We start from the raw sequence: 15,008 nt of genomic DNA on the forward strand, positions 1-15,008 counted from the left end.
TGCAGGTTAGTCACTTATTACCATCCTTCTGATTCTTGAGGAGTTTATAGGGGTATTTAGTTGTTGAAAGATTCTGAAAAGTTGATTAAGTCAACAAGGAGAAATGGTGCTTATGGGAAAGGCACTGTTTGCTAGTGGAAGGCCTCTGAGCATGGATTGCTCTCAATCATAGAGGCTATAAATACAGACCTCACTCTTCTGCATGGCACCAAACAGAGACTTCATTTACCTCAGTCTAAGCTTCCACTGCAGGATTCAGACTTCTGGTGCAACTGAAGTTTACTCAATGGCCAGCGGACACTGTATCATGGTTGGTTTACGAATGTTATCGTGGAGTTGACCACCACTTCTTAAATGGAAGGAATGGAAGAAAGTTGGAGTCATTACATAGTGACATCAGGCTTTCTGGAAGGCCTAACAATGCACTAAGCATTTCTGAGTTCCTGCCCATCAGCCATTTTCTGTACAGTGCCCTATCAAAATCGTCATCTGTCTTCTCTGCAGCTGAACTTGTTTGAAACCTCACCCTTCAAAGACTTGGTATGGATACCATCCTTTCTCCCAAACCTGACTGTAGCCCATTTAGTGAATCACCACACGCAGATCCTGCATCTCAATGCCACTCTAAAGTGTGTGTAGTGCCGATATCTAAGTTGGTGGCTGTGAATAAAAGATCAAATGACATTGTTTCTCCCATTACACCGTCTGTCTAAACCTTCAGCATTAGCCACCACTGGCCTGTGTATCTGAAAGCATATACACAGAAGGGGAGAGTTGGGGTGAGAAATGAAGGGGAAAGCAAGAGGACAAATTCAGGGATCCCCACATGTAGTAAATAGTTCATGCAAGTGCATTACAAGAGATTCAGTTGTGATGGACTTTGACTTTTCCAGCTCAACCCACTGAGAAAAATAGTCGGCAGTAAAAAGTTAAGACTCTCCATCTAACGTAAGTAAGTCAATTGCCAATCTAGTGGTGAAAATAGTGGGGATCAGTGACTCAGAGATGAGAAATGATAAGGACCAGAAGTCACTTGCAAGAGTGAGTATGGACCCCCCTAATTGCAACCACATTGTAGAATGGTATAAAAAGGGAGAAATATTGAAGGTTGTCAGCGAGGCACATTGTTAGGCCTTCCAGAAAGCCTGATGTCACTGTGCAGCATCTGACTCCAACCCTCTTCCATTCCTTCCATTTAAGAAGTGGTGGTCAACTCCATGATTAGGGACTTTTACCCAAATACAGGCTGAAAAATGAAATGGCTGAGGCAGCCGATATGAAGAGCTCATGGAATGACTTCAGGCCAATTGCGATGCAGTAGAAATCATTTAAGTGACTATTTCAGAATATACATAATACATGCATTCCAACAAGAAAAAAAGATGCCAAGGAGAGGACCCACTCTCTGTAGTTAATTAAAACAGTTAAAGATAATATCAATTTAAAGAACAATCATATAACTACACAAAAATGGGTTGTGGATCAGAAGATTGGGCAGAATGTAAAAACCCGGCAAAGATTGACTGAAAGGTTTATAGGAGAGAAATTACGATTTAAGAGGAAGCTAACTGGAAATATAAACAAAAGGTAGTTAGAGTTTCACTAATTATTTAAACAGGAAAAGAGTTAACAAAGCAAACAGTGGTCCTATCGAAATTGAATCTGGGTAATTAATATTAGAAAATAAGAAGATAGTAGATGAATTGAACAGATATTTTGCATCAGCCTTTATTGTAGAGTATACAAGTAAAATCCCAGAAATAGCTGTAAATCAGGAAATGGAAGGGAGGGATGAACTCAAGAAAATTACAGTCACCGGAGAAGTGATATTGAACAAATTGTTGGAGCTGTGGACTTACACATCCCTGGCTCCTAATGGATTTCATCCTAGGGTCTAAAGAGAAATGGCTAGTGAGATGGTTGATGCATTGGTTTCAATTTTCCAAAATTCCTGAGTGTCAATTCCCAAGGGAAGTTTCCATTAGAATGGAAAATATCAAATGCAGTTCCTTTATTTAAGAAAGCAGGAACACAGAATGCAGGAAACTACAGACCAATTAGTTTAACATAAACTGCAGGGAAGTTGTTAGAAGTTATTAGTAAAGATATTATAATAGCATACTGAGAAAAGTTCAAGGTAATCAGGCAGAGCTAACTTGAATTTATAACAGAGAAATCATGTTGAATTAATTTATTGAAGATCTTTGAGGAAATAACGTGTGTGGATAAAGGGGAACTGACAGATGTACTCTACTTAGAATTCCAGGAATAATTTGTTAATGTGCTAAATTAAAAGTTATTATGGAAAGTAAAAGTTCATGGCATAGGAATTAACATATTGCCACAGATGCAATATTAGCTAGCTAACAGGATAGAGAGAGGAGTCATAAATTGGATCAATTTCTGTTTAACAAGATGTATTCAGTGGTGTACCTAAGGGATCAGGGCTGGGGTCTAAATTTTTTACGATTTATTTAAATGATTTGGATGAAGATATAAAGGCATGTTTACTCAATTTGCTAATATTACAAAGATAATTAGAAAATTTTGTTTTAGGAGGAAAGGAAAGGAAATTACAACATATTACAAGGACTAATTAGAGATAGTCAGAATGGCTTAGTGGGACTGTCTGGTGCATAACAGCTTGGTATGGCAACTGCTCTGCCCAGGACCGTAACAAACTACAGAAGGTGGTGTGCACAGCCCAGACCATCACGGAAGCCAATCTCCCATCCACGGACTCCATTTACACAGCTCGCTGCTGCAAAAAGGCTGCCAACATCATCGAAGACCCATCACACCCCAGTAACGATCTCTTACAACCTCTTCCATTAGGCAGAAGATACAGAAGCCTGAACACACACACCAGCTGGTTCAGGAACAGCTTCTTCCCAGCTGTTATTAGACTGATGAATGGACTGTCTAGCCTCAAATAATGCTGATCTTGCTAATACTGATCACGCTTAGCGCACGCCCTATGCAATGTAACCTGTACACCTCTGTCTAAGTCCTTTTACAACCTCTGATCTGTACATCCTTGCTTACTATGATCTGCCTGTACTGCTCGTAAAAAAAGGCTTTTCACTGTACTCAGATGCACATGGCAATAAATCAATCAACCAATCAATCAGTCAATCTGACAACCTCCTCCGTCAGGCAGAAGATACAGAAGCTTGAGCATACGCACCAAGAGGATCAAGAACAGCTTCTCCCATGCCTGATGAATGGACTCTCTAATTTCAAATAATGTTGATCTTGTTAATGTTGATCATGTTTCAGGCACCTCCTGTGTAGTGTAACCTGTAAGTCTAATTCGTTTTAGCACCCTATGATAAATATGCCTTTGCTTGCTATGATCTGCCTGTACTGCTTGCAAACAAAGCTTTTCACTGTATTTAGGTACATGTGACTACAATAAATCAAATCAAATCAAGTGTGTGGTGGAAATCGCCTCACAAATTTTGAAGACATGACCAAGAGGATAGATGAAGGCAGAGCAGTAGACATTGTCTACATAGACTTTAGCAAACTCTTCAACAAGGTTCTACTTGGTAGACTGGTTAGTAAGATTAGAAAACATGGGATTCAATGAGAGATAGCCAATTGGATACCAAATTGGCTTGACAGTTGGAGGCAGAGGGTGGTGGTAGAGGGTTGTTGTTTGGATTGGAGACCTGTGACTGATGGTGTGACACAAGTTTCAATGCTGGGTCCAGTGTTGTTTGTCATTTACATAAACAATTTGGATGATTATGTAGGAGACATGGTTACTAAGTTTGTGAATGACACCAAAGTTGGTGGTATGGTGGACAGTGAAGAAGGTTATCTTGATGAAATTATGAGGTCTTGATCAGCAGGGCCAATGGGCCAAGGAGTGGCAGATGGAATTTCATTTAGATAAGTGCAAGGTGTTGCATTTTAGTAAGGCAAAACAAGGCAACACTTAGACAGTTAATGGTAGGGCACTGGGGAGTATTGTCAAACAGAGAGATCAAAGGGTACAGGTACATAGTTCCTTGAAAGTGGTGTCACAGGTAGACAGGATGATGAAGGTGGCATTTGGCTTACCTGCCTTCATTGGTCAGAGCATTGAGTATAGGAGCTGGGATGTCATGTTGAGTCTATACAAGACATTGTTGAGGCCATTTTTGGATTACTGAATTCAGTTCTGGTCACCGTGCTATAGGAAGGATGTTATTAAACTTGAAAGGGCGCAGAAAAGATTTACAAGGATGTTACCAAGACTAGAGGGTTTGAATTGTAAGGAGAGGCTGGCTAGGCTGGGACATTTTTTCTGGAGGGTAGGAAGCTGAGGGGGTCACCTTATAGAGGTTTATAAAATCATGAGGGGCATAGAGAGGGTGAATAGCCAAGGTCTTGTTCCCAGGTTAGGGGAGTCCAAAAATAGAGGGTATGGGTTTAAGGTGAGAGGGCAAAGATTTAAAAGGGACACGAGGGGCAACTTTTTCACAAGAGGGTGATGTGTATATGGAATGAACTGTCAGAGGAAGTGATATAGGTGGGTACAATTACAACATTTAAAAGACATTTGGACAGGTAAATGTATAGGAAAGGTTTAGAGGGATATGGGTCAAATGCAAGCAAATAGGAATAGTTCAGTTTAGGAAACCTGGCTGGCAAGGACGAGTTGGACCAAAGGGTCTGTTTCTGTGTCGTATGATTCTATGCCTGTATTAGTCTATACACAGGTAGGTTTAGTGAGTCAGCAAAAATCTGACAAATGGCACATAATGTGGAAAATGTGAAATTGTCCATTTCAGGAGGAAGAATACTAAATAAGAATATTTTCTAAACAACGAGGGATTGTAGAGTTCTGAAATGCAGGGGGATTTTGGGGGTCCTAGTACATGAATTGCAAATGTTAGTATGCAAATTTAACAAGAAATTAGAAAAGCAAATAGAATGTTATTGTTTATTCAGAGGCAAATTGAATAGAAAAGTGCGGAGATTATACAGGGCGTTAGTGAGATCACATCCGCGTACAGTATTGATCACCTTATTTAAACAAGTCTGTAAATCCATTCAAAGCAATTCAGAGAATATTAACAAATTAATACCTGAGATGGGCGCGTTGCCTTATGAGGAAAGGCTAAGCTTGAATCTGCTGGAGAAGTGTAAAATATGACTGAATCGAAACATGCAAGACCCTCAAGGCTCTTGATATGGTGCATGTGCAAAAGATGCTTCTTCTTGCGGGAGAATCTAGAAGTAAAATAAAGGTTTGCCAATTAAGACAGAAATTAGAAGAATTCTTTTCTCACAGTCATAGGTCTTTGGAATTCTCTTCTTGCAACTACGGTGGAAGCAGAGTTCCTGAATATTTTTAAGGTAGATAGATTCATAATAATGTTATGAGGGGTAATCAGGAATATGGACTAACTAAATCAGCAATGATTAGCAGAGCAGGCTTGAGGAACCAAATAGTCTACTCCTGCTCCTAACTTACATGCTTATATGGGTCATGTGCATCACTTTGTTGGGGATAGGGTAATCATGCGTCACAACTGCCATGCTGGATTGCAACTGCTATGTAATACAGCCCCAAATAACTCTGGAAGAACATTAACTGTTTCTGTGTTCCACCAAGCAATCTCCATCATATTAAGTTGAAAGAAGGTATAGCTCAATTTAAAAAAATACAAAGCGTGGTTTGAACACTCAGAGGCAATGCCTTCCCCCAACCCTGCTCATGCCACTGGGTGGTGGGGTACAGGGCTCTGAAAATCTGCTGGCACCATGAACCTTTTTGGAGTGTTCAAGAACAAGCACAAGTCAGAGAGTCATAGAGGAGGACAGCATGGAAACAGAATATTCAGTCCAACTCGCTCATACCAACCGGATATCCTAAATTAATCTAGTCCCGTTTGGCCCCCATCCCTCTAAACCCTTGCTATTCATGTACCCATCCAGATGCCTTTGAAATGTTGTAATTGTACCAATCTCCACCACTTCCTCTGGCAGTGTTTGGAGGAGAATTCAAACAGCTTGCTCTAATATTCAGAACATTTTTGAAGGAGTCACATTGGACTTGAATCATTAACTCTGTTTCTTAGTGTCAATTCTTGCTGGCTTTGAAATTTGGCATTAATGTGTCTGTTCAGACAAGTAAAAAGTGAAAAGCATTTACAGTTTTAGGGAACACATGTATGTAAGAAACCCTGACAGTCTTTTTTGAAACATACATTAAAACTGCACAAATAAACTTAGTGATTTTCAGAGATCTTTTTGAGAGCAGTGAATTATGCCACGGTTGCTGCAGTGGAGTGGTGTGCAAAAGTCCTGTCTAACAGGACGTTTGTGGTACCTGACCAGTAAACATTTTTGTGGTGCTTGTACACAGAATTGTTTTCTCTATTTCCTCCAAAGCAGCCAACTACATACTTTTAGAAAACGCATTAAGTTTTACTTTTTAAAAATAATACCACAACTGTAATTGCGCTAGTAAAGTAACAGACGAACAATGTTATATGTCAAGCAAACACCTTTATATCTAACAACAAGTCGAAGTTTCTGAATTCTAACAATTGAGAAATGTTGGATAGATTCCAATTTTATTCTAAAATACATTTGAGAAAGAGGAATGAAAACAAAATGGAAACATAGGTCTGAATAAATTTGTATTGCTTTACACATTACAGTAATGCATTTCATTTAAAATAGAAAAGATTTTTTTATTTATCACCATTGAGCTGATCTTAAAAAGGTTGTGCTGACATTAGCACAGGAACTGATACGAGAGATATTTTTCACACCTTTTTTGCAGATGGCAACCAGAAAGGAAATGCTCAGACAGCAATTGCATGATCTGTTCCATGCTTTAAAATTACCGCAGTCTTGATATAATTATCTGAAATATTTTCCACTTGTCTATCTTTGATGAGTATAGTTTTTAATAGATATGTTTTTAATACAAGGATTGTCACAAAAATATAAGGCATGTTGCTGTATTTCTGATTTCTATGAAAAATCAAATTTTAACCCATAGAACTTTCCTTCATGTCTTATCACTACATTTAATGTTTTTGCCCATATGTAGAACCAAACATTCATTTCACTCTCTCGTTGCCAAGATGTATATCAATCCACCAGACAAACCATACATTTCAGCATTGTCTGTGAAATAACCTTACACTTTCTTCACTAGTTAAAAAGCACAAATACTAATTTTAATGGATTCATACTTTGTTGTTAAAAACGTTATGGCTAGACTAGTGCATTTATGTTTTGTTATGTTATGTTTTGTGCTTTCATTCTCATGAATGATGTGGATATTATGATGAGGATGATAACTATTGTCCTTCACTGGTTGCCCTTGAGTAGGTGGATTTTGAGTCGTGGCTGATTCCTCTGTCCTGGATTTCAACCTTCTTGAGTGTTGTACATGGTGGATATTCCACAGACTTTTGATTTGAGCCTCGTAGACGTTATAGAGACTTTGAGCGATCAGGATGTGTTTTGCAAAACAAACAGATGTGAGGTGAGAAAAAAAGTCACAAATATGTAGTTAGGGTCTGAAGTGCACTGTTTAGCAGTGTAATGGAGGCAGGTTCAGCTGAGGTATCCAAGTGGACATTGGATGATTGTTTGGGTATAAGTGATATGAAATGATATGGAAGAAAAAGCAGGAGATTAACAGGAGATATTAATGCTCATTTGAAATGCTGGTGCAGACACAACAGGAGAAATGACATCTTTCTGTATTATAACACTTCCCTGATTCTGTGGTGTAGGCTCCTCATCAGACTACCCAGACTATATGTTTTGCTCTTGTGGTTGCATTGTTAATTTGGCTTTTCCAATTAATTATCTCTTTAGAGGTGAAGTACAAAATATTGATTGAGTGTGCCTTGACAATGAAGGTCAGCTGAAGGTCAGGATGAATGTAGTTGGGCATTTTCTTGGGGGGATAGTTTGCTCTAATATTTGTATGGCATATATGCTATTAATTTTTTTGTAAACCTCAGCCAAGACATGTCAGAGCAGGAGACAACTTTTTGAAAGCATTTGGGAAGGGGCAGAATGCATTTCAATTCATTTTGCTATGGCTGAAGGGGAGAGGAATAAGATATGACAGACAACTGCCTGTTTAGATAATTGCTTCAGAAATCATTAATCCTTAATCATCTGCTAGAAATATCATCACAGTGCAGAAATGTGGATTCAGAGAAAATAGCCTTAATAATTCTTTATCATTCTAAAACATGCCTTTTGCTACAATGCCAGAAGTAAATGTCCGATGTAGACTTCATGCATATTCACTAAATGATGCCGTTTCGAATGCTGGGAAACTCCCTTAAATACTTAGTCGTCTTGCTGCCTCTCGGCAATCGTGGTGCCTCCAAAACAGGAATATCATTCCTCAGAGTTAGTGGCATTAAACTTTTGGCTCATGACCTCCAGACCCACAACTCTGGAAGCCTGCTTTAGTTGTACAGAGATTAACCTTGTACAAACTAAAGATTATCTTTTAAATAATTCATTCAGCATTTTTATCCGAAATATTTTGACAAAGGACTGAATGAGAAGCAAAGTTGTGCAAGGGATGACAAGGTATAATCGTGGAAACAGGCCATTCGGCCCATCAAATACACACTGTCCATCCCAAAAGCATCACCCCCAGACCCACTACACCTATCTATCTTATACCAGTAACCTTGCATTCCCATGGCTAATCCACCTAGCCTGTAGATACCTGGGCACTGACGGCAATTTAGCATGGCCAATCCACCTACCCACACATCTTTGGACTGTGGAAGGAAACCAGAACACCCAGAGGTAACCCACACAGACAGCTGCCCAAGGGTGGAATTGAACCCAGGTACCTGGCACAGGGAGGCAGCATTGTTAACTACTGAGCCACCATACCACACTTGGAAATTTCATCCTGGACTAAATTTCTCACCAGAGGTCCTAATAGGTCTTTTTTTTTGTGGCTCAGGATAAATATGCCTGCAAGATGCTGGAATACATAAAAGAATGATGTAAATGGCAAAAAATAAAATTGTTTTCAGCATGATTGGTTGAATGCTGCTGATAAACCCTCAATTATTTTACAAAATTTAATGCGTCTTTCGGCTGATCATTAGGCCCACATCACCAACAGCATGGCAAAATGTAAAATCTGAATTCTCCATTCTCAGCACATGATGGAAATAATGTAGGCACCCATCCTTTTGTATTGGTGATCCAATCTCTGAGAATTTGTGAAAAACACAGTAGACGCAGTCAGATTGCCAAAATCCACTCCAAGAATATCTCCAACAGTAGGATGAGACTCCATGAACTCAAGGGCCATTGAACAATGTTTTGACAACATTAACACCTCCAATTTTCTTTATAGTAATGCAGTTCCCAACTTGTTCCCCATTGTAACCTTATTTTTTGTGGTGTCACAGCTAGTGCCAAGCAGAGGTAGGGAGGGAATCTGTTTCATTCACTGAGTTAAGAAGGAACCTACATTTTTTCTAACATACTGCATCACTGGCTAGGTCAGCATTTCTTACCCAGTGGGTAATTGAGAGTCAACAATACTGCTGTTGGTCTGAAGTCACGTGTAGAACCAGGCCAGGTAAGGGTGGCAGATTTCATTCCCTGGAGCACATTAATGGACCAGATGGATTCTTCCTGATGATAAACATCAGTTCATGGCCATCATTAGATGCTTAACCCCAGATTTTTAATTGAATTCAAATTCTATCATCTGCCATGGCAGGATTCAAACCTGAGTCCCCAGAATATTATCAGGTCCTCTGGATTAATAGTCTCTCTGTAACACCTTGAGGCCATTGCCATCCCATAATATCTTGACAGCCTCAAGATTTGGCTGCTTAGGTCATGTCTATTTTTTTAGAAAGCTCTGCTAATTTAAATGCACCGGGTAACTTTTGGTGATTGTTCAGAGTTCCATCCACGGAGTTTGTGACCCTAAATATTTGGCTCATGACATCCAGACCCACAACTTGGGAAGCCCTGCTTTAAAATAGTCACTATGGCACCTTCATACTATTACTCTAATAAAGAACCACATTGATTTCTTGAAAAGGATCTTGAAAAATGCATTTTTTAGAAAATAATGTTGAGTATCCACAGAACACAGAACAGTACAGCACAGGAGCAGGCTGTTTGGCCCAACATGTCTGTGCTGACTATGATGCCACTGTAAACTAATCCCATCTGCTTACACAAGGTCCATACCCCTCTATTCCCTGCCTGTTCATGTGTCTGTCTAAATGCCTCTTAAATATTATCATCATCTCTGGTTCTACCACCTCCCCTGGCAGTGCATCCCAAGCACCCTACACTCTCTGTGTAAAATACTTTCCTTGCACATTACCTTTAAATGCTTCCCCTCTCACCTTAAACCTATATCCCCTACTATTTGACATTTTCACCCTGGGAAAAAGACTCTGACTATCCATCGTATCTATGGCTCTCATAATTTTATATATTTCTATCAGGTCGTAACTCAGCCTCTGACACTCTGGTGAAGACAATCCATGTTTATCCAACCTCTCCTTATAGCTAATACACTCCCATTCAGGCAACATCCTGGTAAACCTTTGTTGCACCCTCTCCAAAGCCTCCACAAACTTCCTGTTGTGTGGTGACCAGAACTGCACACTATACTCCAAATGTGGCCTGACTAAAGTTTTATACAGCTGCAACATGACTTTCAACTTTTATACTCAATGCCCTGACTAATGCTATATGCCTTCTTTACCACATTATCCATTTGTGTTGCCACTCTCAGGGAGCTATGGGACTTGTACCGCAAGATCCCTCTGTATACCAATGTTCCTAAGGGTCCTGTCATTTACTGTATACTTGCCTCTTGCATTTGGCCTCCTGAACTTTATACAGGATGGAGGGAAGCCTCTCTGTGGTCACTCAATGCCTTACTGACATGCAGCAATGTGCCTTCCAGCTCTCTGACTACAGGGACATTAGCATGGTCATAAGAGAAAGAACGGAAAGCAGGAACTGGAATCTGGGACTTCCATGATTTCATATAAATTAATCCCTTGGCCTCCCATAAAGTAACTCAGTACCTCCAAAAGTTACCACCACTATCATTGCCCTCAATTATTTCACAACGTTCAAGGTCTCTCAAATTATCCTCAATATATCTTATAAATCTAAAAAAACCAATAAATTAAATGCTATGCCTCCAAATTACTATCACAACCATTATCCCTGATTATTTCACAATATTTTGTGTTCAGAACCATCTTATTATCATCCCTTGATATTTCCTATGCATAATGATTTGACAGGTTAATTTTACGGTAGTGAAGTAATTTTGTTTAAAATTTCTATGTTATGACAAAGTAGTTGGTTATTACATTTACACCTCCCTTTTAATTGCAAGGAACAATTTAACCCTGTGTAACTGAGTCAGTTTGAATAAGTTAAAATCTCACTCACAATGGAATTTGGAACATTTTCCAATCATCAGTCTTGTGGTATCTGCTAGTTTAAAAGAAATGTTTTCCTATGACATAATAATCTTAGCCCATGTGGATCACTTGATGTCACTACCACCCATAAGCAATATAAAAAGCCTTTCACTTCTTGCTTCTATACATAAGAAGTATCTCAGACCAGAGGGGAAGTAAGAGTGACTTAAGCGAAAGATGGTCGTCAAAAACTCAGTCATTGTTTTGACAGTCATTGGTCTGTGTCTGATATTTGCAAATGGTAAGATGTTTGTTGGAATATTTAACTATTTGATCTTTTTTATTTTAAAACTAATAATAAAAATAGTATTTTATGGATTACACGACTGATATATTTTAACACAACTGAGTTTGAATCACAAAATTGGAAATGAAACTTTAAGAATTCTTTCTTTCCTATTGCAGCTCTACCTCGCTTACCTAAACAGAGACGTTGCAGATGCATTAACCAAGCAGAACAACTACAATCATCAATGAAAATCAACAACATTAAAATTTTCTTTAAACAGGGCCTATGTGAAAACATTGAGATCATGTAAGTCACCATTTTTCATATATACCGTTATACTTGCTCAAGAAATTTTAAGATATGGAAGTTACATTTAATTAACTGTGGTTTAATTTTAACCAAGTGTCAACTTGCAAGATAATAAAAGGATTTGCTTGAACCCTGAATCAGAAGTTGGGAGGAAAATGATTACTTTTATGAGAAAGTAAGTATGCACAAATTTTAACATTTATGAGTAATGTTGTAAACTGGAGAGATTTATTCTGGTAGATTATGTACATGATTGAAGTCAATGCAATATAAGCACAACTGGCGACAGTGGCAAAATGATTATGGGGAGTTTTAAATGTGAGTTGTTACCTTCAAGTTTTCTATCTTTTTTATAACGATTGTAGGTTCAGTTCACCTGAATCAGACCTTTCTCATAAACTTAACCTGACTCCCAGGAAGAAATGTCTGACTTTGCTGAGTCTTAAGCTCAAAAACCCTAGCAGACATCATTAAACATCTTTTCATATGAAAATATATTCAGTTTGTGAACGAATGGACTATGCACACCAGTGACTCTATTATATGGTTAAATATAGATCATTTCAGACTATTTTCAATGATTTCTAAATTGGTTTACTGATAAGAGGATGACTGAAAAATCTTTTCATAAAATCCATGATAGAGATGGGAGTGTCTCTGGATATGCTAGCATTGATTGCCAACCCCTTATTACCCTTGAGAACATGGTGGTGAACCTCCTTCTTGAACTGCTGCAGCCTATATGGTATCTGTCTATCCACAATGATTTTACAAAGACAGTTCCAGGATTTTAACCCAATGGTAGTAAAGGAATATTGATTTAGTCCCAGTTTAGGATGGATTTGACTTGGAGGGGCACATCCAGTTGGTGGTGTTTCCATACATCTGCTGCCCTTGTTCTTCCGGGTGATAGAGGTTAAAGATTTGGAAGACTCTGTCGATGGAGGTTTAACACTAGTAAAAGTGTTTTTTTTGCTGATCAACTAATTTTAACAAAATTGTACTAGAAAATATCTCTGAAAAGTTAACAGTATTCAATCTTTGAAAATTTTCTTTTATTCAATAAACTAATCCAACAGATACTGATCAAAATATTTCTTCACAGGAAAGTGAACCACTGAATGATTGTATATGCAGAATAATGGAAAATCTTGTATTGCTGACCAGTTGCTCCAAGATTTCACCATCAATTGAAGACATTCATTCATTATTAGATTCTTGAAAAATCTTTTATTTATTATGTACTTCACATTCATATTTTTGCATTTTATAAATTGACCAGTCTGTAGCAGTAATCATGCCTGCTGACAACTCAGTGATAGTTAAGCAACTGAGAGTAAGACAAATTGGAGTGCTCTAAAGCTACGTACAATTTTTTTTTTGAAATTTGTTGCATTTATCAATATTGCACTTTTATTCTTATAATTCTGCTGACACTGAGTTTGATACAAATAAGCTATTTTAGATCGCTACTCTCAACAAAATTATTTGTTAAATTTTATTCCTCTTATTAATCTACATTATTCAAGCTGTTCCTGTAGGTTCAGTGGCAAAAAGTTTTCAAGTTCTGAATGTTTTGCTTTTGTATGTCAACTGTATATGCATTGTTTCACTTTTAGAATCAATGTCATGTCATGTAAGAAAATACATTATGTAACTTATGGAATAATTATAGTATTTTCATTGCATTAAATGGACCATTTATAATAGTAATTACTAGAAATGTGTTCTCGTATTTAATACATAACCATAACATTTTAAAACCAATTTTTGTAAATGCGTTTTGTCAATTTAAGTTAAATTATATTATATATACTTTTATTTTTAGTTTTAATCAGGCATACTGTGTATTATGAAAAACAACAAAAAAAAAGGGGTGTCTGCTAGTTAGAACACACCTGCAATACTGAGAATAGATTTGGTCATTTACCTAAGGAAAGGTATACTGGCATTGGAAGCAATCCAGAGAAGATTCATTAGGTTAATCTGGAACAGGGAGGGATTTTCTTAAGAGGAGATTTTGAGTAGCTTGGGTTGTTCTCATTGGAATTTAGAGGAATGAGAGGCAACCCTATTCATAGAATCACAGTGTGGAAGCAGGCCATTCAGCCCATCAAGTCCACACCGACCCTCCAAAGTGCATCCCACCCAGACCCACCCCCTACTCTATTCCTGTAATCCTGCATTCCCCATTGCTAATTCACTGAGCCTGCACATCCCTGGACTCTATGGGAAATTTGGCATGGGCAATCCATCTAACCTGCAAATCTTTGGACTGTGGGAGGAAACCAGAGCACCTGGAGAAAACCTGCACAGACAGTCATCCAAGGCTGGAATCGAACACAGGTCCTTGGCTCTGTGAGGCAGTAATTGAGCCATCATGCCACATTTGAATAATGAAGCAGACTCGTTGGTTTGAATGGACTACTCTGCTCCTTGGTTTTATGGTTTTACAACCTAACAGATTACTGGCAGAAAACCGTTTTTGGTAGATTTACCATTTATTGTCAATAAGTAGAAATCAACTCCAAGTCTACAGGTAAATTGCCAATGGACAAATTAATAAAATAATTCATAAAATAACCTATTAATAGAAAGACAGAATGAGATTTCAGCTGCAATAATTGTTACCAAATAATTTACAAAAGAGAGTCACCTCAGTTATAAAAATGGAGAGTGTCATTTGTGTCCCATGTGGTCAATTGTTGTACTCTCACAACTATGTCACAAACTGTGGGCTTGAGCAAATAATTAAAACAAATCCAATGCATGAGATTAACCATAAGTAGAAATATCAATTTTAGATGTCACTTCCAGTGGTTTGAATACTGTTAAGCAGAAATCTCCAGTAATACTTATCAAAGGATACATCTCTACTACATAAAATGGTAGGCTCAGAGAAGAGTTCCTTGGCGTTGGGCAGATCGGGAGATAGTGATAACAGGAGATGGAGGTGATGGTTATGCTGAGGCTGAATGTCAGGTTTTTACTGT

At 38.2% G+C, this 15,008-nt stretch overlaps 1 protein-coding gene across 1 annotated transcript; it reads left to right on the forward strand.

The window, feature by feature from the left end:
* Nucleotides 1-11,613: 11,613 nt before the first annotated feature.
* Nucleotides 11,614-13,728, forward strand: LOC109912047 (C-X-C motif chemokine 11-like). The gene is made up of 4 exons (XM_048603989.1): nt 11,614-11,718; nt 11,883-12,012; nt 12,110-12,190; nt 13,121-13,728. The coding sequence occupies exons 1-4, from the start codon at nt 11,655-11,657 to the stop codon at nt 13,134-13,136; spliced, it is 291 nt and encodes a 96-aa protein (XP_048459946.1). The 5' UTR covers nt 11,614-11,654; the 3' UTR covers nt 13,137-13,728.
* Nucleotides 13,729-15,008: the final 1,280 nt, after the last annotated feature.

This window comes from Rhincodon typus, chromosome 12 (assembly GCF_021869965.1).
Source record: "Rhincodon typus isolate 14 chromosome 12, sRhiTyp1.1, whole genome shotgun sequence".
Lineage (NCBI taxonomy): Eukaryota > Metazoa > Chordata > Chondrichthyes > Orectolobiformes > Rhincodontidae > Rhincodon > Rhincodon typus.

Bases quoted from the DNA above. Each gene is read 5' to 3' on its own strand.
- LOC109912047 (XM_048603989.1), top strand. From the start codon at position 11,655: ATGGTCGTCAAAAACTCAGTCATTGTTTTGACAGTCATTGGTCTGTGT. The intron at 11,719-11,882 runs GTAAGATGTTTG...TTCCTATTGCAG, and splicing joins GTGTCTGATATTTGCAAATG to CTCTACCTCGCTTACCTAAA. The intron at 12,013-12,109 runs GTAAGTCACCAT...ATTTTAACCAAG, and splicing joins TGTGAAAACATTGAGATCAT to TGTCAACTTGCAAGATAATA.